Source organism: Oncorhynchus masou, chromosome 11 (genome assembly GCF_036934945.1).
Source record: "Oncorhynchus masou masou isolate Uvic2021 chromosome 11, UVic_Omas_1.1, whole genome shotgun sequence".
NCBI classification, from domain to species: domain Eukaryota; kingdom Metazoa; phylum Chordata; class Actinopteri; order Salmoniformes; family Salmonidae; genus Oncorhynchus; species Oncorhynchus masou.
In genome coordinates, this window is record NC_088222.1 from 36,083,856 (window position 1) to 36,109,918 (window position 26,063).

Consider the following 26,063-nt stretch of genomic DNA (forward strand, 5'->3'; position numbering starts at 1 on the left):
CTGGGTCTTCCTTTCCTGTGGCGGTCCTCATGAGAGCCAGTTACATCATAGCGCTTGATGGTTTTCGTGACTGCACTTGAAGAAACTTTCAAAGTTCTTGAAATTGTCTTAAAGTAATGATGGACTGTCATTTGTCTTTGCTTATTTGAGCGGTTCTTGCCATATTATGGACTTGGTCTTCTGCCAAATAGGGCGATCTTCTGTACTCCACCCCTACCTTGTCACAACACAACTGATTGGTTCAAACGCATTAAGGAGGGAAGAATGCACACCTGTTAATTGAAATGCATTCCAGGTGACTACCTCATGAAGCTGGTTGAGAGAATGCCAAGAGTGTGCAATGCTGTCATCAAGGCAAAGGGTGGCTACTTCGAAGAATCTCAAATATAAAATATGTTTAGAATTGTTTAACACTTTTTTGGTTACTACATGATTCCATATGTTTTATTTAATAGTTTTGATGTCTTCAATGTTATTATACATTGTAGAAAATAGTTTAAAAATAAAAGACCCCGGAATGAGTAAGTGTGTCCAAACTTTTGACTGGTACTGTAGATAGGATGACAAGTAACTAAAAAAGGACTCTATAGACCTGTTAAGGACAACCAAACTCACTTTTCCTTGAAAATCTCCTTCTCGTGTTCGGTCCACACATTCATGAACTGCCGAGCCTTGTACATCTTCATTGGGTCGTCCATCAGGCCGTTCATGTTGATGAACCTGACTCGCCTCTGCTCTGTGTCGTACATCATAGGCGGGATGACGGACAGCTGTCTCATCTGCTTCTCGTTGTTCTATTGGACAAGAGGGAGGGGAGGGGTTTAGACATTACATTTGTTATCCTTGTTACAACTTGATTCAATGGCTGCATCCTGATTCAACCCTTATTAATTCAAAAGCATTGAGAGTTCTAACCCTTGTGAAATCCATTACAGGAAGTGTGCAACCGCACACTTCAGGAGAAGGGTGAAGAACAGGACGTAGCCAATGACGCTGCTACACTTCCTGAGAACTAGGGGAAGTGGTAATGTGTTTAGCGGTGTAATGTTAGTAATGTCATAATTAGTAGCGTGTCTTGACCATCATGACATCAGTGTGGACTATGCCTTGAGGGGATTTTTGGGCAGTTGGTGGTGACAACCTCTTTGGGCATAATAATACTCAAACTTGGCAATGGTTCAGTGAAGAATGTTTACATTTGTGAAGTGTGTTCATTTCCACCAGAGCTATAACAGACAAACTGAGATGTTTCAAAGTTAACAGCACTCACCTCCTGTTCAGAAAGGCCGTCGATGATTTCAGAAATCTCATGTTCGCTTCTGGCGATGGTCGCAGACATTCCAGTTCCTCTCTGACCAACCCTAGTGGGAGAACAAAACACAAGCAAATTAAGAAACTACTGGAATCAAAATCACTGTTTAAAATACCAGATGAAATCTTGTTCAAAACCCCTATTATGCCCTCTTGCGCATCCTCCACATAATACTGGATGGGTGCCATCACAATGTCACACAGGGTGCCCCTCCCCCTTCTGTCACCTTTTCACTTCAAGGAAAAAAGGCTCAATCTAGCTGTAGCAAACCGGTTTTCGGAGAAATCTGCAAACAAAGCTTGGAAAACATTAGGTCTGCTGACAAATGAAGTTGCTTTAGCATTCAGGAAGTTAATCTCAACCACCTACCACTGACAGTGCATTCAGAAAGTATTTATACCCCTTGACTTATTCCACATTTTGTTGTATGATTCAAAATTTATTAAATAGTTTTTTCTCTTACCCATCTACACACAATACCCTATAATGGCAAAGTGAAATCATGTTTTTAGAAAATTTTGCAAATGTATTAGAAATACACATTTGCATACGTATTCACACCCCTGAGTCTATACATGTTAGAATCACCTTTGGCAGCGATTACAGCTGTGAGTCTTTCTGGGTAAGTCTCTAAATCCTTGCACACATTGCAAGCCTTAATGCTCAAATCAGTTTTATTTTGGTCTACCGACTATCCAAACAGCCGGTTAAAAGTGACCAAATCAGATTTGGGTGGGTTCAGATAGAAGTAATTTGCTGACAAGGCTATGCTAGTTGTCATAGTAACGATGGGTGTGTGTGGAGTGGCGTAGGGTAAGAACACTTAAAACCTCAAAGGATAACATGAACCAACTTTCAAAACAAGTCCTTTTTGGCTAGCCACAGGAGTCAACTAGCTAGCTAGTTAGTGATTGTGCTAGAAAGCTATACAGCTAATTTGTTTGTAAACAATTAACACGCTAGTTAGCTACCACATGTTCTTGTCAAACTGTCAATGGAGTAGCTCGCCAGCAAAAAGATATGCGAAATAAGTCTAAAAACACTTGAGGGCAAATCAATCAGATTTGAACATTGACACAAGTCACATGACCAGGAATCATATTTGTATGATGTCAAACCACCTACGAGGATTGAACTATTTGATTCCATGTGCTTTTTTGGCTGTTCAGACTACAGGAAGATTTACAAATTCTAGTCAGATATGCAAATAGATGGGATTAGAGTCAATTCAAACTACCAATGTGAACAAGGCTTAAGAGCATTTCTCACTTGGATAATACAATATTTGCACATTATTCCTTTTTAAAATTCTTTCAAGCTCTGCCAAGTTGGTTGTTGATCATTGCTAGACAGCGATTTTCAAGTGTTGCCATTGATCTAAGCCGATTTACAGTATCAGTCAAAAGTTGATACGCAGGCCTCCCGGGTGGCGCAGTGGTTAAGGGCGCTGTACCACCAGAGACTCTGGGTTCGCGCCCAGGCTCTGTCGTAACCGGCCGCGACCAGGAGGTCCGTGGGGCGATGCACAATTGGCCTAGCGTCGTCCGGATTAGGGAGTGTTTGGCCGGTAGGGATATCATTGTCTCATCGCACACCAGCGACTCTTGTGGCGGTCCGGGCGCAGTGCAGGCGAACCAAGGTTGCCAGGTGCACGGTGTTTCCTCCGACACATTGGTGCGGCTGGCTTCCGGGTTGGATGTTTAGAAGCAGTGCGGCTTGGTTGGGTATTGGAGGACGCATGACTTTCAACCTACAACTCCCGTATGGGCTCTCTCCCGAGCCCATACGGGAGTTGTAGCGATGAGACAAGATAGTAGCTACTAACAATTGGATACCACGAAATTGGGGAGAAAAAGGGGTAAAATTCAAAAAAAGGTTGACACGCCTACTCATTCCAAGATTTTCTTTGTTTTTACTATTTTCTACAGTGTAAAATAATAGTGACGAGATCAAAACTATGAAATAACACATATGGAATAATGTAGTAACCAAAAAAGTGTTAAACATATTTTATATTTGAGATTCTTCAAAGTAGCCACCCTTTGCCTTGACAGCTTTGCACACTCTTGGCATGGATGTTCAATGTCTGTTTGTTTTTTTATTTAAACCATCTACCAATAGGTTCCCTTCTTTGCAATGGAAAACCTCCCTGGTCTCTGTGTTTAAAATTCACTGCTTAACTGAGGGACCTTACAGATAAATGTATGTGTGGGGTACAGAGATGAGGTAGTCCTTCAAAATCATGTTAAACAGTGTTATTGCACGCAGAGACCATGCAACAATGTGACTTGTTATGCAAGCTTGCCACAACAAAGGGGTTGAATACTTATTGACAAGACATTTCAGCTTTTCATTTTTTTATTCATTTGTAAAGATTTCTAAAAACATAATTCCACTTTGACATTATGGGATAGTGTGTGTAGGCCAGTGAAACAACATCTTAATTTAATCAAATTTTAATTCAGGCTGTGTGGGAAAAGTCAAGAGGTGTGAATACTTTATGAATGCACTGTAAAATATGTCATGATTTTATTTTTAAGTTCAAATTTAAAGGAGAGTTTTACTAAAGACTTTGAAGTGGAAACTGAAAACCACAAGGACCAAAAATGAGCACAGATACTTCCTTAATGTTCTGAAGGATTTGCAAGGGTGGTTTATTATTTAATGTGCAATTGTGCTGCTGGGGAAACAATGGCCCCATTGTTTTTAGTTTGTTTTCCTTACCACCAAACAAAAGGTAAAAAGCGATCATTAATCAAATTAAAAAGTCAACATGTTGTGACTAAAGGTAATTGCTTGACTGAAATCATTCAAACTAGGGGGAAATTACTTTATACTTAAATGTCAATGTCTCTTCTTTCGCCTGTAGAACAAAACTTCTAAAAGGGGATACAAATCTGGAATGTTTGGCATCACGAATCAGCCTTCCATGACACATCCTTCCCCTAATGTTGACTCTATACAGCTACAATGATAGCCTCCAAAATATGAGAACAATCCTCAAAAGGAAATAGTCTAAAATACACAACAGGGACATTGGGGTACAAATAAATGGGTAAGAAATCAGCTACACCTTTTTGGCTAATCATTACTTTCACTGCCTGGTCGAGTACTAGCAGGCTGAACTAGCATCCCTGACCTGCCATGCTAGAAGATTTCAGAGAAATACCCAAGCCTGTGTGCCAGGAACAGCCAGACGCTGGCTGGACTGACCCCTGACACAGCCAGCTGATCTGCCTGCAGCACACCACCTAGCATGCATCTCAATAGTGCAAAGAGGCATCCTCTCCTTGTTTCCTCTCCATCATTCTGCACTGATCTAAAATAAACTGGACTGCTGATAGCAACTTCTTACAATACGAGGCATTGATTGTATTGCTTTCACCTGTCCTGTGTTTTCAGTAGGAGGGGATCCTTGCCAATGCATTCTGAGGAGGATGCGAGGGGAGAAGACACAAGCAATCGATGGAAGACTTTTGAGATCTATCCCAGTTTCCCATTCCCTCAATTTACCTCTGGAAGCGCTCCTGCTGCTCTCTCTGCTTGCGTATTTCGGGGAACTGTCTCTCGTAGTACTCCCTGGTGCGGCTATCCTTGGCCTTGCGACGTGGGTTGTTCTCCATCCGCTCCACCTTCTTCTCCCAAGCCTCCATCAGCTGGTCGTAGCGCTGGCAGATGTTCTGTTCCTGAACCACACAATACGGGTTTGTGAAAGGGGATCTGGATGTTGAGGTACAACATGATGACAACGACCTAATTCAAACCTTACCCATGGCTCTCCTGACCAACAACTACATCTGTAAGCAAATGGATAAGTAGAATGTATCCAAAAATCACAAATGATGATACCCTGTCCTATTTGCCATTATTTCACCACGTCTCTCAAAAATAATTCTGGCCACAACTGTGAAATCCAGAGAGTTCCATCGGCAATCTTGGACTTAAAATGTGAGATGTTTGAGATGGAACATTACAGCATTTACAAATGATGGACATTAACCAGAGAGAAAAAAGAGAGGACTAGAAGATATGGAGAGAGTCTCATACGAGGAGGACAATACAGCCTTGTTTCCACTCTCGACCAGCAAACAAAAAATCCACCTTCCTCTTGGCAGGTGGCCATGCAGCGCACTCTGCTGCCATTGTTCAGAGTCATAAAGGTCTGTCTGACCCTGCCTGGAAGCAGCCTGCTAAAAGTAGCACTCACCGAACCATAAGCACCTACCTTCATCATTTACAAAACATTTATAACTTTTCCACATGGGGTGATTAGACTAGACAATATTTAGCATGCTAGCTGATCCCGAATACTTTGTCATTGCGCAAATGCTACTTAGCATTGGCTCACAAAACCAATTCGAACCTGTCTCATTCTGGATATAGAGACATAAAAATGGTATCCATGAAACACAGAGACATTATTTTACTGTAATAGAGAAGGAGGTAACCTTCTTAACGACACCCTTTTTTATGTTTCAACTCCTCAATGTGCGCAGAGCAGACGCTAGTAAAACAGGAGTAGCCTATCAAAGAACATTGATTCTGGAAATGTAATGATCAGTTTGTCGTACGCTGCATTAAGGTACCAAGTACAACTAGCAGCATATTAGCCACAGAAGCTGTCTGGTTTTATACAGCAGCAATAAGCATAAAACACAACTACAGTTGAAGTTAACATACACATAGGTTGGAGTCATTAAAATTAGTTTCTCAACCACTTCACAAATTTCTATAGTTTTGGCAAGTCAGTTAGGACTTCTACTTTGCCCATGACAAGTAATTTCTCCAACAATTGTTTACAGGTAATTCCACTTATAATTCACTGTATCACAATTCCAAGTGGGTCAGAAGTTTACATACACTAAAATGACTGTGCCTTTGAACAGCTTGGAAAATTCCAGAAAATGATGTCATGGCTTTAGAAGCTTCTGATAGGCAAATTGCCATCATTTGAGTCAATTGGAGAAGTACCTGTGGATGGATTTCAAGGCCAACCTTCAAACTCAGTGCCTCTTTGCTTGACATCATGGGAAAATCAAAAGAAAGCCAAGACCTCAGAAAAAAAATTGTAGACCTCCACAAGTCTGGTTCATCCTTGGGAGCAATTTCCAAAAGCCTGAAGGTACCACGTTCATCTGTACAAATAATAGTAGGCAAGTATAAACACCATGGGACCACACAGCCAGCCAGTCTCCTAGAGATGAACATACTTTAGTGCGAAAAGTGCAAATCAATCCTAGAACAGCAGCAAAAGACCTTGTGAAGATGCTGGATGAAACCGGTACAAAAGTATCTATATCCACAGTAAAACGAGTCCTATATTGACGTAACCTGAAAGGTCACTCAGCAAAGAAGATGCCACTGCTCCAAAACCACTGCAAACAAAGCCAGACTACGGTTTGGAACTGAATGGGTCTTCCAAATGGACAATGACCCCAAGCATACTTCCAAAGTTGTGGCAAAATGGCTTAAGGACAACAAAGTCACTTTATTGCAGTGGCCATCACAAAGCCCTGACCTCAATCCTATAGAAAATATGTGGGCAGAACTGAAAACCGTATGCGAGCAAGGAGGCCTACAAACCCGACTCAGTTACACCAGCTCTGCCAGGAGGAATGGGCCAAAATTCACTCAACTTATTGTGGAAAGCTTGTGGAAGGCTACCCGAAACGTTTGACTCAAGTTAAACAATTTAAAGGTAATGCTACCAAATACTAACTGATTGTATGTAAACTTCTGAACCACTGGGAATGTGATGAAAGAAATAAAAGCTGAAATAAATCATTCTCGCTTCTATTATTCTGACATTTCACATTCTTAAAACAAAGTGGTGATCCTAACTGACCTAAGACAGGGAATTTTTACGAGGATTAAATGTCAAGAATTGTGAAAAACTGAGTTTAAATATATTTGGCTAAGGTGTATGTGAACTTCCGACTTCAACTGTATATAAGTATTTGGCCACTAGTTCTCATTCTGAGAGATAAGGTCGGCCACTTAATTTCAACATCTGAATAAAGTGTACAGGCAAGCATGCTGATCAAACAGTTGGGAGACAGGCAGGTGTGTTCATAACAATTAAAAACTGCTCTACCTTGTTGGTTAGCAAACAGATCAAAGTTGGCTAAACTTGAATTATAAAGATTAGGTGTCTACTCACTAGCACGTGGGCTTGTGCTTGAGAGACTCTTTATGAGACCTGTCTTAATTTCCTATAATTTTTTATTTATTTTACTAGGCAAGTCAGTTAAGAACAAATTCTTATTTTCAATGACGGCCTAGGCACAGTGGGTTAACTGTTAACTGCCTGTTCAGGGGCAGAACGACAGATTTGTACCTTGTCAGCTCGGGGATTCGAACTAGCAACCTTTCGGTTACGAGTCTAACGCTCTAACCACTAGGCTACCCTGTTAGTCATTATTAGTGAATGTGGATTATGCTTGGTTCTGGTTAAATTTGTAACAAAAATGACATTTTTTATTGACAGACTTGAAAGCCAGATCAGTTATTATTATTATTATTATTATTATTGCAAAAAAATAATGAAATAATTAGTGGGGCTTATATTTATCCTAATTTCACACGTCCTGAATTCATTCCATTATTGGTGACTGTTTGAAATGCAGTGTATTTGACCTTTAATTGTACACCGAAGCTTATTTAGAGAAAACTTTTTTTTATTTTTAGATACTGTATATAATGTGAAACGCCCATTTGATTTTTAGGTGTATCGCCCAGCCCTAGGAGATAGCCTGTTCAAGCAGTTAAAGTTACTAGGGATGACCCTAATTAGTCGACTGAGCGATTGTTTGGTCGACAGAGTTTTTGTTGTTGTTGAGTAGTAACAAATCTAAAAAATATATCTTAATTTTAATGGCACACGAGACACCGGTCTTATTCGTGTCCATCTCAGTGAACTAATCCATTGCAGACGCATTGCGGAGGCCGTGGGGATGGTACAGTCCAAAAAGAAGGGGTGTGTGGCCTAAATGCACAATGGACATCTCTCTCCAGAATTTGTGCACATTCATTGTTTGATTGTTAGTGTTTATCAATTCCCTATTACATATATCACCAGTAGTACATTTACCGTTCATTTCTATCATTTCTAATCTATAATGTTTGTTTGGTTGCGATAACTTCTGTTAATTCATTGGAGTGGACACTGTTTGCAGAGTGCAACAACCTATGCTACACTTGTGAGTAACATGTTTTGGTTAATTTCATTCCATATGTGAGTTGTCTTTGTCTTTTGTTTGGAGCACTCCTGTCAACATAGAGTTCGGATGCGCACCTGATTACGCATAGAAGTAGGCCTATAGGCTGCCTGGCCTACGAGCAAATGTAGGCATATAAATGTGCCCATTTGGGGATCTGATAATATTTCTGATTGGCTTTAATGCACCACCACTAATGAGCTGTGGATCTTCTGAAAGTAATGTTGTTTTCTTCTCCTCAAACAGCAAGCAAACTAAGTCTGTTTTTACATCCATTGAGAATGACAATAGTTCCTTAATGTATTTGAAAAATCTTTCCAGCTCTCCCCATTTCGATAACCACTCAGCGTGAAAGGGAAAAACGTCATGCTTTGATCCAGTGGAAACGTCATAAAATAGGCCGACCTGATTACTTCTATTCCCTTGCACAAATAGCCTAGAGCTGTGTCCGTCCCGAGCTCACCAGTGCGGGAGACTGAGGGCCCGGAATATTTTATAAAATGTTGCAAGTTTGCTAGCTTAAGCATAGGGCTGGACCCAAGTTAACAGTTGATAAAATGTTTCAAGTTCGTTGCAGACAGACCATTCGTAGGCAATGTGATTAATAGGATATCTATTTTCATAAGGATATTTTCTACCTGCAGGCTACTATGTTTATATTTGTTGGCTTTACTGGGTATTTTTACATAGTTGGCAATGGCAATAGAAGTAAATTAAATTTGCATCACTTTCATTTCAACTTGGATAGAATTTTGATAAACCACATGACAAATGATTGAGATATGAAGACTTTATTATAAATTAAATGAAACTGTTCCACGGAAATGTGCGTATGAAAACCACTAACTGGCACACAGATCGGTAGAATTGGTAAGATAAATTTCCATTCCAACTGAGAAAGGTTTTTATTTTATTTTACCTTTATTTAACCAGGCAAGTCAGTTAAGAACAAATTCTTATTTTCAATGACGGCCTGGGAACAGTGGGTTAACTGCCTGTTCAGGGGCAGAACGACAGATTTGTACCTTGTCAGCTCGGGGGTTTGAACTCGCAACCTTCCGGTTACTAGTCCAACGCTCTAACCACTAGGCTACCCTGCCGCCCCAAGTTACAGGTAACTTCGGGAGAGAAACGGCAGAATCTTAAAAAGTGAGTAAGAGCAGGTCAGGTCAAGTTTTTTTTTCTTCTGGTTATCTTGATCTTTGGCTCCCTCGAGTCATTTGTGTCATATTTCATCAAGCAAAGTGCTTAAAGCATCAGAGAACCTCAATGTATATATAGTTGATTTTATTCAAAACACATAAACGTGTGTCTATATATGGAAAAATACACATTCAAATTTAGATCAATCAAATAGTCGAAAGAGTAGACGACTTTCGGTGGACCAAGATTTTCTTTTGTCGGGGACAGCCCAAAGTGTTAGAAACATGTCAAACAATAAATTATGAAACCAATAAGTGGGCATATAAATTCAAGCCACCTATTGCTTTCAAATTCAATTGGTGCCAGAAGACATTAAAATGACACCAAATTGAGGAATGTGATGCAGTTTAACATACAGTACATGCATAGAGTAAAAGAGCTTGCCATTGGGTTAAACTATCAAATTATTATTGTCCATGGTCAGTTTAGGTCATCTCTATGAGAGCACAGCATGTCGGTCAGTCTGTCTGTGAGGCTGTGTGTGTGTGTGTGTGTGTGTGTGTGTGTGTGTGTGTGTGTGTGTGTGTGTGTGTGTGTGTGTGTGTGTGTGTGTGTGTATATGAGTCTCTGTATTTTGGTCATAGCATCCAGCGCATGCCTTGAAGTTTCCTTCCCTTGCAGCCCTCAACAGCAGGGAGAGAGACTTACCCTTTGTTTACGAGCATGGTTCCTTCTCTTGAAAAACAGAATCAGCTTCTTCCTCATCACTTGATTACTGGGAGAGAGAGAAAAATGGTTTGCTCAGTGAGGTGTGCGCCAAACTAGGTCCTATAGGGACTAAAGGTCGACCGGTAAAATCGGCCCGGCCAATTAATTAGGCCCGATTTTCAAGTTTTCATAACAAAATCGGTAAACGGCATTTTTTGATATTACTAGTTTTAACTAGCTTGTCCTGCGTTGCAAATAATCAATGCAGGGCCTGTTAATTTATCATTGAATCACAGCCTACTTCGCCAAACGGGTGATGATGTAACAAGCACATTCGTGAAAAAAAGCACTGTCGTTGTGTACCTAACCATAAACATCAATGCTTTTCTTAAAATCATTACACAAGTATATATTTTTAAACCTGCATATTTAGTTAAAATAAATTAATGTTAGCAGGAAATTGTGTCACTTCACTTGCATTCTATGCAAGCAGAGTCAGGGTGCAACAGTTTGGGCCGCCTGGCTCGATGTGAACTGTGTGAAGACCATTTCTTCCTAACAAAGACAGTAATTAATTTGCCAGAATCTTACATAATTATGACATAACATTGAAAGTTGTGCAATGTAACAGCAATATTTAGACATATGGATGCCACCCGTTCGATAAAATACGTAACGGTTCCGTATATCACTGAAAGAATATACGTTTTGTTTTCGAAATTATCGTTTCCGAATTTGACCATATTAATGACCTAAGGCTCGTATTTCTGTGTGTTTATTAATATTATAATTAAGCCTATGATTTGATAATTGATAGATCAGTCTGACTGAGCAGTGGTAGGCAGCAGCAGGCTCATAAGCATTCATTCAAACAACACTTTTCAGCGTTTGCCAGCAGCTCTTTGCAATGCTTGAAGCACAGCGCTGTTTATTACTTCAAGCCTATCAACTCCCGAGATTAGGCTGGCAATACTGAAGTGCCTATAAGAATATCCAAAAGTCAAAAGGTATATGAAATACAAAATGGTATAGAGAGAAATAACTACAACCTAAAACTTCTTACCTGGAAATATTGAAGACTCATGTTAAAAAGGAACCACCAGCTTTCATATGTTCTAATGTTCTGAGCAAGGAACTTAAATGTTAGCTTTTTTACATGGCACATATTGCACTTTTACTTACTTCTCCAACACTGTTTTTGCATTATTTAAACCAAATTGAACACGTTTCATTATTTTCTTGAGACGAAATAGATTTTTATTTAAGTTAAAATAAGTGTTCATTCAGTATTGTTGTAATTGTTATTGTTTTGTCCGATTAAAATCGGTATCGGCTTTTTTTGGTCCTCCAATAAATCGGTATTAGCGTTAAAATCATAATGGGTCAACCTCTAATAGGGACACTACTATTGCTGTTAACACTACAACAAAAGGATCCTGTAGGATATACCATGGAAGCACTAAACAGTTAGACAAGATAACGTGCACAACACATGCCTATTTAACTCTACATAGAGAAACAACATAATCTGCCTTCCACCTCTCCATTAATGAGGAATTAGAGGAGGGGCCTTTGGCTACTGGACAATGAAAGAAAGTTGAAAAACAATAGAACGTGATAGGCTAATTAAGTAGCCTATATGTTCTAAAAATGCATATTCTCCCCAGCTCAATGCAAAGTGGTGTGTGACACACAGCAACCTGCCTAGTTGCCTATGAACTTGAATGGCGAATGGAAGCAAGCATCAATTACCAGTTGAGAAACAGTAGCACTTTATAAAATCATGGCCATTGAAAATGTTTTTAAAATGTGATTGCATTTAGAGTTGTTGTGCAACAATTAGGCTTCTGAAAGCACATACTTCATCCAGCAGCAACGAACGAGCCATTTGATGAGCTGTAGCAGCAGCTCTCACGCTACATCGACTGGTATTCGCAATGGGATTTTTTTCCCTTCTTCCGGACAATTGTCCGGCGCCAATTTTATTTAGCGGCTTTATATAATAATTTTTGGGTGCCAAAAGCCGGCGATCTGAAACCCTGACACACATGCTTCTATATATACTGTACACACAAGAAACAAAAGTGCATACTCACGTCTTTATGTTGTCATGGTATACTTTAGTATCCGATGGCTGGTTATAAAGGGGCTAAGAAAAAAAGGGGGGGGGGAGAAATCAGTATAAGTAATGACTTAAGTAATTAGCTACAAGCATTGTAATAGCTAATAATTCATTGCTACTATATGCAGTTCTCGAAGAACCTTGACACTGCATTCAAAAGTATTCAGACCCCTTCACTTCTACCACTGTCAGCCTTATTCTAAAACGGATTGAATGTTTTTCCCCTTTAATCTACACACAATGCCCCATAATAGCAAGGCAAAAACTGTTTTTTATTTTTCTAGGTATTAAAAATAAAAACTGAAATAAAAATATTTACATAAGTATTCAGACCCTTTACTTAGTACTTTGTTGAAGCACCTTCGCCAGCGACTATAGCCTCGAGTCTTCCTGGGTATGACGTTACAAGCTTGGCACTCTTGTATTTGGGGAGTTTCTCCCATTCTTCTCTGCAGATCCTCTCAAGCTCTGTCAGGTTGGATTGGGAGCGTCACTGCACAGCTATTTTCAGGTCTCTCCAGAGATGTTAGATCGGGTTCAAGTACGGGCTCTGGCTGGGCCACTCAAGGACATTCAGAGACTTGTCCCAAAGCCACTCCTGCGTTGTCCTGCCTGTGTGCATAGGGTCATTGTCCTGTTTGAAGAAGAACCATTGCCCCAATCTGAAGTCCTGAGAGCAGGTTTTCATCTGTACTGCTTAGTATATCTTTCTCTCAATTCTGACTGGTCTCCCAGTCTCTGCCACCTAAAAACATCCCCACAGAATGATCCTGCCACCACTTGTTTGTTTCTCATGGTCTAAGTCCTTTAGGCAAACTCCAAGAGGGCTTCATGTGCCTTTTACTGGAGTGGCAGCCGTCTGGCCACTCTACCAAAAATGCCTGATTGGTGGAGTGCTGTAGAGATGGGAGAACATTCCAGAAGGACAACCATCTCCACAGGGGAACTCTGGAGCTCTGTCAAAGTGAGCATCGGGTTCTTGGTCACAACCAAGACCAAGGCGCAATCCTGTCTGAGAGCGTTAAGGACAATTCCTTCGATCTCATGGATTGGTTTTTGGTCGGTCAACATTGGGACCTTATATAGACAGATGTGTGCCTTTCCAAATCATGTCCAATCAATTGAATTTACCACATGTGGATGACAAAGTTGTAGAAACATCACAAGGATGATCACGTAAATGAATACTTACGTAAATAAGGTATTTGTGTTATATTTTTTATAAATTAGCAAACATTTCTAAAAACCTGTTTTCACCTTGTTATTATTAGGTATTGTATGTAGATTGAGGAGGGGGAAAAATCTGGAAAAAGTGAAGGGGTCTGAAACAATAATCATTCAACCATTCAGAATACCCCCAACCACCTACCAGTTCAACCTTGGGACCAAGACCTTCAAATATCTTATGGGCCTCTTCAGCTTTTTTCTGGCAAAAAAAAAGACAATTATAATGATAGTTAGTACAGATCAAAATAGAATAAACCTTTTACTCAAAGTAGTAGTCCTTGGTGACTGAACACACAATGTGGGCTGCAGGCTCTGTGGTTCCATTTGTTCAATTACAGCTGCAAAATCTATTGACAGCGTAGGACAATAACTATTTGGACACAATAATTTGCTAAATATATATTTTTCCCCTCAACCATGCACAATTGTATGACATTTTTATTTTTATTTTTTTTGCCCTTTCTTTTTCCTCAGCACACACACAAACATGAGAAAGCAGCATGTATGTATGTATGTATGTATGTATGTATGTATGTATGTATGTATGTATGTATGTATGTACAGTTGAAGTCGGACGTTTAAATACACCTTAGCCAAAAACATTTAAAATCAGTTTCACAATTCCTGACATTTAATCCTCGTAAAAATTCCCTGTCTTAGGTCAGTTAGGATCACCACTTCATTTTAAAAATGTGAAATGTCAGAATAATAGTTGAGAGAATTATTTATTTCAGCTTAAATGTCTTACATCACATTCCCAGTGGGTCAGAAGTTTACATACACTCAATTAGTATTTGGTAGCATTGCCTTTAAATTGTTTAACTTGGGTCAAACGTTTAGGGTAGCCTTCCACAACCTTCCCACAATAAGTTGGGTGAGTTTTGGCCCATTCCTCCTGACAGAGCTGGTGTAACCGAGTCACGTTTGCAGGCCTCCTTGCTCGCACATGCTTTTTCAGATCTGCCCGCAAATTTTCTATAGGATTGCGGTCAGGGCTTTCTGATGGCCACTCCAATACTCTGACTTTGTTGTTCTTAAGCCATTTTGCCACAACTTTGGAAGTATGCTTGGGGTCAATGTCCATTTGGAAGACCCATTTACAACCAAGCTTTCACTTCCTGACTGATGTCTTGAGATGTTGCTTCAATATATACATTTAATTTTCCTCCCTCATGAAGCCATGTATTTGTGAAGTGCACCAGTCTCTCCTGCAGCAAAGCACTCCCACAACTTGATGCTGCCACCCCAGTACTTCACGGTTGGGATGGTGTTCTTCGGCTTGCAAGCCTCCTCCTTTTTCCTCCAAAGATAACGATGGTCATTATGGCCAAACAGGTCTATTTTTGTTTCATCAGACCAGAGGACAGTTCTCCAAAAAGTATGATCTTTGTCCCCATGTGCAGTTGAAAACCGTAGTCTGGTTTTTTTATGACGGTTTGGAGCAGTGGCTTCTTCCTTGCTGAGCGGCCATTCAGGTTACGTCGATATAGGACTCTTTTTACTGTGAATATAGATACTTTTGTACCCGTTTCCTCCAGCATCTTCACAAGGTCTTTTGCTGCTGTTCTGGGATAGATTTGCACTTTTCGCACCAAGGTACGTTCATCTCTAGGAGACAGAACGCCTCCTTCCTGAGCGGTATGACGGCTGCGTGGTCCCAGGGTGTTTATACTTGAGTACTGTTTGTTCAGATGAACGTGGTACCTTCAGGCGTTTGGAAATTGCTCCCAAGGATGAACCAGACTTGTGGAGGTCTACACATTTTTTCCTGAGATCCTGGCTGATTTCTTTTGATTTTCCCATCATGTCAAGCAAAAGGCACTGAGTTTGAAGGTAGACCTTGAAATACATCCACAGGTAGACCTCCAATTGACTCAATTGTGTAAATTAGCCTATCAGAAGCTTCTAAAGCCATGACATAATTTTCTGGAATTTTCCAAGCTGTTTAAAGACACAGTCAACTTAGTGTAAGTAAACTTCTGACCCACTGGAATTGTGATACAGTGAATAAGTGAAATAATCTGTCTGTAAACAATTTTTGGAAAAATTACTTGTGTCATGCACAAAGTAGATGTCCTAACCGACTTGCCAAAACCACAGTTTGTTAACAAGAATTTTGTGGAGTGATTGATAAATGAGTTTTAATGACTCCAACCTAAGTGTACTTAAACGTCCGACTTCAACTGTATGTATGTATACAAAGTAGGGATCTATGGAAAAAATAAATCCAGTTCTGTCTTCCAAAGTGTCTGAAGTCTGAAAATACAGCGTCTCTTTCCCAGGCAGCACTGTGAGGTGAATCTGCATGCCCAAAAGAGGAAAGCCAATGGAGATTATTGCCAGGCAAGGTTATTACATTGACACTTTAGTCATTCAGCAAACACTCGTATCCAGAGCGACATACAGGAACAATTAGGGTGAAGTGCCTTGCTCAAGGGTACATCAACATATTTTCCACTTAATCCGCTCTGAGATTCAAACCAGCAACCTTTCGCTTACTGGCCCAAAGATCATACCCGCTAGGCTACCTGGCGCTCAACAAGAGTTTCAATAAGAAGCTCAAACAGATGAGGAAGAGCGACCAAACAAAAAGGCTCTGGTGTATGTTATCTTTCATGTATCTCCAAACTATTTTACACAACTAATAGTGATGTATCTGTGTTTAAGCTTTTGTCCAAATTATGCATGAAAAATGTATAAACTGCAGTTGTTTGAAGAGGAGACAATACAAAGCCAAAATTATCTTCTGGTATAGAATAAGTAATAAACCTTGCACCAGCGACAGATCTCTTGTATCTACGCCGTAAAAAAAAAAATCATAAAAACAATATATATGTGTGTGTGTGTGTGTATATATATATATATTGTGTGCGTGTGTGTGTATATATATATATATATACACACACACATACATATATACCCATACATACATATACATATATACACACACACATACATATATACCCATACATACATATACATATATACATACACACACACACACACATCTATATACACACACCTATATACACACACAATATGTATGTATGTATGTATGTATGTATGTATGTATGTATGTATGTATGTATGTATGTATGTATGTATGTATGTATGTATGTATATATATACATACATACATATATGAAAGAAAACATGATGGAGTCTGCAAAAGACCTGAGACTGGGACGGAGATTTGTCTTCCAACAAGACAATTATCCAAAACATAAAGCAAAATCTACAATGGAATGGTTCAAAAATAAACATATCCAGGTGTTAGAATGGCCAAGTCAAAGTCCAGACCTGAATCCAATCGAGAATCTGTGGAAAGAACTGAAAACTGCTGTTCACAAATGCTCTCCATCCAACCTCACTGAGCTCGAGCTGTTTTGCAAGGAGGAATGGGAAAAAATTTCAGTCTCTCGATGTGCAAAACTGATAGAGACATACCCCAAGCGACTTACAGCTGTAATCGCAGCAAAAGGTGACGCTACAAAGTATTAACTTAAGGGGGCTGAATAATTTTGCACGCCCAATTTCTCAGTTTTTGATTTGTTAAAAAAGTTTGAAATATCCAATAAATGTCGTTCCACTTCATGATTGTGTCCCACTTGTTGTTGATTGTTCACATAAAAATACAGTTTTATATCTTTATGTTTGAAGCCTGAAATGTGGCAAAAGGTCGCAAAGTTCAAGGGGGCCGAATACTTTCGCAAGGCACTGTATACACACATACATATATATACACATACATACATTCATATATATACACACACATACATATATATACACACATACATACATATATATACACACACACATACATTCATATATATACACACACATACATACGTATATGTATATGTATATATACATATATATATATGTATATGTACATGTATATATACATATACGTATACGTATATGTACATGTATATATACATATACGTATACGTATATGTACATGTATATATACGTATACGTACATGTATATATACATATACGTATACGTATATGTATATACATACATACACACACACACACACACACACACACACACACACACACACACACACACACACACACACACACACACACACACACATACATACATACATACATACATACATACATACATACATACATACACACATAGAACTACACACACACACACACACACACACACATCTTTTCATAAAAACTCTGCCCAGAGACTGCTGTGGCATACAACCAAGGCCACAGGGGGAATGTTCTACGTGGCTCTGCTCTCACAGTCTGGGCTGAGGAGAGGCTTTCCCGCTAAAAGGGTTAATGGCTGGCTGAGAAGGATGCAGGCGGTCTTGCGAGAACACAGACATGAACTAGTTACCCACACACACACACACACACAGTCCCACCTTCCCTTTCCCTCTGGTAAAACACACATACACTACCGTTCAAAAGTTTGGAGTCACTTACAAATGTCCTTGTTTTGAATGAAAAGCAAAATAACATTAAAATAACATTAAATTGATCAGAACTACAGTGTAGACATTGTTAATGTTCTAAATTACTATTGTAGCTGTAAATGGCTGTTTTTTATGGAATGTCTACATCGGCATACAGAGGCCCATTATCAGCAAACATCACTCCTGTGTTCCAATGGCACGATGTGTTAGCTAATCCAAGTTGATCATTTTAAAAAGGCTAATTGATCATTAGAAAACCCTTCTGCAATTATGTTCGCACAGCTGAAAACTGTTGTGCTGATCAAAGGAGCAATCAAACGGGCCTTCTTTAGACTTGTTGAGTATCTGGAGCATAAGCATTTGTGGGTTTGATTACAGGCTCAAAATGGCCAGAAACAAATAACTTTCTTCTGAAACTCATCAGTCTATAATTGTTCTGAGAAATGAAGGCTATTCTATGCAAGAAATTGCCAACTGAAGATCTAGTACAACGCTGTGTACAACTCCCTTCACAGAACAGCTCAAACTGGCTCTAACCAGAATAGAAAGAGTGGGAGTCCCCGGTGCACAACTGAGCAAGAGGACAAGTACATTAGTGTCTAGTTTGAGAAACAAACACCTCACAAGTCCACAACTGGCAGCTTCATTAAATACGGGACAGTTTTATATCCATCTCTTCAGTCAAAGACTCAATCATGGACATTATTACTGAGTTGTGGCTGCTTTGCGTGATGTATTGTTGTCTCTTCCTTCCTGCTCTTTGTGCTGTTGTCTGGGCCCAATAATGTTTGTACAATGTTTTGTGCTGCTGCCATGTTGTGTTGCTACCATGCTGTGTTGTCGTCTTAGGTCTCTCTTTATGTGTGTGTTTTGTCATATATTTTTTATTTATTTTATTTTTTAAATCCCATCGCCATCCCCACAGGAGGCCTTTTGCCTTCTGGTAGGCTGTCTTGGAAATAATAATTTGTTCTTCACAGACTTGCCTAGTTAAATAAAAGGTTAAATAAAAAAAATGGCCACAGCTAGATCACTGCCTCGCAAGATGACAAAGAAAAGATTTAATTCACTTTCCATAATCCCAGTGCCAGCCCATAGCCAAATGTTTAGCTAGCTATCTAAGGTCCGCTAGCATATTCATGCTATTTGATTCGCTCAAAGTCACGTTAAGTACCTATCAGCAGTGAGATTCTCAGTGTGCTTCATGCTTAAGATTTGAGTACTGTTATGCATAATCGTTACCCTCCACTTTCATAAATTTGAGCATGTATGGAGTGGTGCATCAAAGCTGGGACCGAGAGACTGAAAAACAGCTTCTATCTCAAAGTCATCAGACTGTTAAACAGCAATCACTAAAAACAGAGAGGCTGCTGCCTACATAAAGACTTGAAATCATTGGCCACTTTAATACATGGATCTCTAGTCACTTTAATGTTTACATATCTTGCATTACTCATCTCATATCTATATACTGTATTTTATACCATTCTTGCATCTGCCTATGCGACTCTGTCATTGCTCATCCATCTATATATATATATATATATATATATATATATATATATATATATATATATATATACACACACACACACACACACACACACACTTATGTGTATTAGTTAGTTGTGTGATTGTTAGATTACATGTTAGATTGATATTGCTGCACTGTCAGAACTAGAAGCACAAGCATTTCGCTACACTCGTAATAACGTTTGCTAACAATGTGTATGTGATCAAAACAATTTGATTAGATAAAAGTAAAGTGTGGTTAGCACCAGGCAATATAGAGTTAATTATAATTGATCTTTTAGGGCAAAATTCCAAATACCTGTATAGCAAGGGAGTTTATGTCCGCTTGTTCTCATGTTGTCTTTTTGGTCTTGTCTCCTTCGCTCCTTCTGTGCTGTGCACCCCCCACCCCGCCCCAAGCCCCTTCCCCTACCACTCACAACAACAAAAGATGAAAGATTGCTTCCTATGAAAATAATTAGTTTCAACTCGTTATTTTATGTTGGACCAAACCTCAAATGCAGCGGTCATATGGACACCAAAACACATTGTCATTATTTTCCTATAATAGAGAACTTAACCTTTATAACAATACCGTATGTCTCAATTCAAAAAATTGAGCAGAGCAGACCCTACTAAAACAAGAGTATCAGAAAACATTGATTTGGAAAATGTATGTTCAGTTTGTCGCGCACGGCATTGCGGTACCACGTACCCCTAGCAGCATTTTATCCATAGAGTTATGTGCTAGCTGTCTCGTCTGTGTTTTATAAATTTGCAATTAGCATAAGAAATACACATTTGTATCAGGAATTGGCAACGCGTTCTCATTCTGAGAACTACGCATCTTCTTATTTTTATATTTTTTTACTAGGCAAGTCAGTTAAGAACAAATTCTTATTTTCAATGACGGCCTAGGAACAGTGGGTTAACTGCCTGTTCAGGGGCAGAACGACAGATTTGTACCATGTCAGCTCGGGGATTCGAACTTGCAACCTTTCGGTTACTTGTCCAACGCTCTAACCACTAGGCCACTTGATTTCAACGTCTAAAAACAAAGTGGACAGGCTAGTTTGCTGTTCAAACAGGTGGAGACGGACAGGAAGGTCTGTTCTAACAGTTAAACTGTTCTACCTTGTTAGCTAGCAAATAGATTCAAGTTGGCTAGACTTAAAATATAAAAGATTAGTTGGCTACTCACTAGCATGTGGGCTTGTGCTTGAGAGATTAACTTTTTGAGACCCAGGTCTCATAAATAGTCCTTTATTAGTGCTGCTACAATAAGTTGGTCACTATTAGTGGATATGCATTGTGCATGGTTCTGGTTAAATGTGTAACAAAAAGGGTCCGTTTCAGAGTGATTATTGTAAGAGTGATTATTGTAAAAAGGCAGATTAAACTATTTTGAGAAAATCATTTAATTATTAGTGTGTCTTACGGTTGTGAAACACTTATATTAAGCCTAGGTATCATTTTAAAAGCCCTGAATTCATTAGATTATTGCTGGCTGTTTGAAATGCAGTGTATTGACCTTTAATTGAGAAGAAAAACTTATTTAGAGAAAACAATCAAAGAAATATTGTGAATCACTCATATATGCATGGTAAGACCACCAGACACATTGAAAGAGCTGTCTTGTGTAGTAGTGGCAGGTGTAGTAGAGGTGAGTGAGTGAGTACAGTAGGTGTACAGGATTCCCCGGTAACCCCACCCTGTTCTCGTCATAGATGATCTGGACGATGCTGCGGTGTTTGTTGTGTTCCTGTGGTATGGGGGGAGGGGTCGCCGGCTTTTCTGGCTCCACTGGCTTCGCCGCTTCCTCCTCCAGTTGTTGCTATAAGACAACACATAACAGTTAACAAATGAGTGTGCTCACACACACACACACACACACACACACACACACACACACAATAATTATATGGGAAACTTCCTCTCCTCCATAAATCATACAGTTAAAGAATAAGACATGGGTTTCATGCAAACAAAATGTTCATGTTTTCTAATTCCACCTCTATACAGCTCATGGTGGTGGCTGGGCAGGAGAACAAGGCTCCATTTCAACTCAACGATGCTAATCCGATTCCAGTCTCTGATATGCGAGGCTCATGCTTGTTTAAAAAATATATATATTTTAAGAGCTCTGTAATGTAGATGACATGCTGGTCCCTGCACTCTCTGAGACTCACTCTGCTGACTGATAGTTGAACTCTGTGTGTGTGTGTGTGTGTGTGTGTGTGTGTGTGTGTGTGTGTGTGTGTGTGTGTTAGTTGAACTGGTGTCCATGTGTTTACATGCTAAAGGTTATGTAAACAACTAGGTTACAAAAGGCCACCCGAGATTAGGAGCTCCTGGAATACCTTGAATAAATAAATAATTCCCAGAAAATCCTGGGAAAAGCCTTAGGAAAACACAAAAATGGCCTTTCTCCCAAAGCCAAGCGCAGTTCACATTCCTGTCTAACGAGTAGGGATTCCAAAAAGACAGCAACTGTTTTTTGCTCTCCAACTCAAATCCCAACAAAAAAGCGTGTTAATTATCCCTTCACCAGGTCAGGAAGCGAGCTTGATATTGTGAATAATCCCATAGCTCCAGATATTCACCATCTTCTGGGAGCAAGTAATTCTAAGCAGACATAGATGTGCAACAAGCTAGCTGACCTGTACTCCAGTGGTAAGCAACTTAAGAGATCCAGAGATTTGCCTTCAAACGCAGCAGTGAAAACAGGGGGGCAACCTGTAGCACTGCCTGGAGGAAAGTGGTCCTTTCTGGGACGACTACCTAACCTGTAGGCTTAGCTGGAGGCCCTTTCATCCTGCCTGGCTCACTTACACAATGGACTGGCTCAGGTCCACCTCCTTGTCACGGAGACAAGAGGCTTTTAACTTGTTTATAACATCTTGTGAAACACATTGGTATTAGAGGGTATGAATGAGTGACAAAAATAGATTTGTTTGGTTCAATCAACATTCAATTAGATGTAATGTTGCTGCATTTGGTTGAAGGGCAGTGTTAAGATCTACACCAATATTATGTTAATAGCTAGAAATCCAAGATAGAAAAGATTTCCCATTGACACAAATCACAGAATATTAATCTTTCCAACAGGTCTGGGGCAGGCAAGTAGTGTGTCACGTCACAAGTGGCCTAACCCACCTGCTTCTTCTTCAGTTTGAAGATCTGCTGCTCCACTTTAGCGATTTCTCTGTCCACACGGTCCATGCTCTGGATCAGTTCCTCCTTGGACAGTTTGGAGGGCGAGCCGTCCTGCTCCTCCCCCACACGGTGCAGCCCTCCTGGGGACTGAGACTCGGCTTTCATGCCACTGAACTGGGTCTCCTGGAACACAGAGAGAAAGTGAATCCACTGCAGTCAATGTGGGTTCAATAGATTGCAGTCTCAAACATGTACAGTCTGACTGCAATGTCGTCACAGAACCACTCAGTCGGAATGTACAGAATCTACAAATCAACTTCTATCCCATAAAAATATTCAATATGTGCTCTAGATTAGCCCTTCTGTACCTTGGACAAAGTGATGCCCTCAAACATACTGAAAGTCACTGAGGGTTTTAATACATTGCTTTAGCAATAGTTCTCCATGTCTTTATTAGAAATAGGCAGATAGGCGGCGCCCACCTTCTTGACCTCCCCTCCGGAGGCTCTGAGGCTGTCCTGGACCTGGTGGGACTGCAGGGGCAGAATGATGCCTCCGGACAGGGCATTGTGGGAAAAGTGGGCCTCAGAGACGGTCTCCATGCGAGGCCGCTTGGCTTCCAGGGCCTCATGTCCGTCGGTCTGCTGCTGGGAGGTGACACTGTGGAACTGTTGCTCATAGCCATGACGTCTCTCTGGAGGCCTGGGGTGGTGGGAACGATACCAGTATTGCAATTCTCATTAGTAACGTGGCAAGGAAACAAACCACAGATTTACACACAACTGTTCAAAAGTTCGGGGTCACTTACAAATGTCCTTTTTGCAAATTTGCAAAAACAATTACAGACATTTTTTGTCCATTAAAAAAACATCATATTCATCAGAAATACAGTGTAGATATTGTTAATGTTGTAAATGACTATTGTAGCTGGAAATGGCAGATTTTTTATGAAATATATACATAGGTGTTCAGAGAGAGTCCCATTATCAGCAACCATCACTCCTGTGTTCCAATGCCACGTTGTGTTAGCTAATCCAAGTTCAAGTTGATCATTTAAAAAAGGCAAATTGATCATTTGAAAACCCCTTTGGAACTATGTTTGCACAGCTGAAAACTGTTGTCCTGATTAAAGACGCGATACAACTGGCCTTCTTTAGACTAGTTGAGTATCTGGAGCATCAGAATTTGTGGGTTCGATTACAGGCTCAAAATGGCCAGAAACATAGAACTTTCTTCTGAAACACATCAGTCTATTCTTGTTCTGAGAAATTAAGGCTATTCCATGTGAGAAATTGCCAAGAAACTGAAGATCTGGTACAGCGCTGTGTACTACTCCATTCACAGAACAGCGCCAACTGGCCCTAACCAGAATAGAAAGAGGAATGGGAGGCCCCGGTGCACAACTGAGCAAGAGGACAAGTACATTAGAGTGTCTAGTTTGAGAAACAGACGCCTCACAAGTCCTCAACTGGCAGCTTCATTAAATACTACCCGCAAAACACCAGTCTCAAGGTCAACAGTGACGAGGCGACTCCGGGATGCTGGCCTAGGCAAAGTTGCAAAGAAAAAGCATATCTCAGACTGGCCAATAAAAATAAAAGATTAAGATGGGCAAAATAACACTGGACAGAGGAACTCTGCTTATGGTAAAGAAAAGAAAATGTTCTGACAACAGCTCTGGTGGATATTCCTGCAGTCAGCATGCTAATTGCACACTCCCTCAACTTGAGACATCTGTGGGATTGTGTTGCATGACAAAACTGCACATTTTAGTGGCCTTTTATTGTCCACAGCACAATGATCATCATGCTGTTTGCTCAGCTTCTTGATATGCCACACCTGTCAGGTGGGATGGATTATATTAGCAAAGGAGAAATGCTCACTAACAGGGATGTACACAAATTTGTGCACAGAATTTGCAGGAAATAAGTGTGTGTGTATGGAACATTTATGGAATCTTTTATTTTTAGCTTATGAAACACTTTACATGTAGCGTTATATTTTTGTTCATGGTAAATACATGGGTCTGGAGTGTACTAGGGCTATGACGATACCAATATTGCAATATTTTTTTTTCCATGGCAAAAATTAAAATACAAAGCAGAGCAAACTCCTTGGTCCTTTAAAAACCTGATGTATGTAAAATATTGTGTGCTATAGCTTGGAAAATAAATGAATAAATACATAATTATGTGTGACTCTGGATGACAACATAATGCTGCTAAAATGAATATTTATTAGATGTATTACTACCAGTACGCTGCTGGTCATTGATTATTGCAACATCGTTTTAGAGAATGAGACCAACCACCCGGACAGCTGATGAAACTGAGGAGTATTTCTATCTGTAATAAAGCCCTTTTGTGGGGAAATCTCATTCTGATTGGCTGTGGCTGGCTCCCCAGTGGGTGGGCCTATGCCCAGTTATGTGAAATCCATAGATTAGGGTTTAATGAATTTACTTCAATTGACTTGATTTCCTTATATGAACTGTAAGTCAGTAAAATCATTTAAAATTGTTGCATTTATAATTTTGTCAAGTATAGATTGGAGGTGGCTGTTGGTAGGGTTACGTACCTCTCAGTTCCAGGGTGGAATTCAGAAAGCAAGGAAGGCCTTCGCCGACCCTGCTGGTCCTGCAGGTGACCTCGGTAGTCCGGGACAGTGAACTCCTACACACACACACACACACACACAAGGTCATGACATGGGAAGCTATCCATAATAACATGGTGGGTGACAGCCAGTCTGGGCACAGTGAACAGGGCAGGTCTGCACAGCCTGATGATAACACATGGCAAGTCATAGCAAGAACACATCTCACCAAAACAAAGCTTTCGCCAAAACATTTTTTTATTTTATGTTTAAGATAATAAAATGACTTGTAGGTCCCTATACTTTCCATAATGCAAAACAAAATGGGCAGCATTGCAGAATCCAGCATGTTAGAATGCAAGGTAATGCGTTTGCTGTATGAGAGGGATTAGACATTTTTTATCTTTGATCTGTTGTGAAGAGAACAGTAAAGCTATCAGTGTCCTTGCACCAGAGGCATATTCGGACAGACATTTATGTCTATGATACATCAACACTATCAAAGGGGAAACTACTCTACTTGATGATTATTAACGATGTAAATAAAAAACTATTTGTACAGTCACATTGGCTGCATTTACACAGGCAGCCCAGTTCTGTTCTTATTTCCACTAATTGCTTTTTGA

At 39.9% G+C, this 26,063-nt stretch overlaps 1 protein-coding gene across 4 annotated transcripts in view; it reads right to left on the reverse strand.

Moving 5' to 3' along the window:
* Window positions 1-26,063, reverse strand: part of LOC135548600 (nuclear receptor corepressor 1-like) — a 112,667-nt gene that overhangs the window by 61,151 nt on the left and 25,453 nt on the right. For all 4 annotated transcript variants that reach the window (XM_064978364.1, XM_064978365.1, XM_064978363.1 and 1 more), the window contains exons 3-12: window positions 25,420-25,514; window positions 23,325-23,544; window positions 22,843-23,025; window positions 21,398-21,520; window positions 13,872-13,928; window positions 12,477-12,529; window positions 10,381-10,447; window positions 4,826-4,998; window positions 1,271-1,361; window positions 616-794 (exon numbers count right to left, since the gene is read on the reverse strand). In XM_064978364.1, the coding sequence (XP_064834436.1) occupies window positions 616-794; window positions 1,271-1,361; window positions 4,826-4,998; window positions 10,381-10,447; window positions 12,477-12,529; window positions 13,872-13,928; window positions 21,398-21,520; window positions 22,843-23,025; window positions 23,325-23,544; window positions 25,420-25,514 (1,241 nt within the window). The remainder of the gene's footprint in view (window positions 1-615; window positions 795-1,270; window positions 1,362-4,825; window positions 4,999-10,380; window positions 10,448-12,476; window positions 12,530-13,871; window positions 13,929-21,397; window positions 21,521-22,842; window positions 23,026-23,324; window positions 23,545-25,419; window positions 25,515-26,063) is intronic.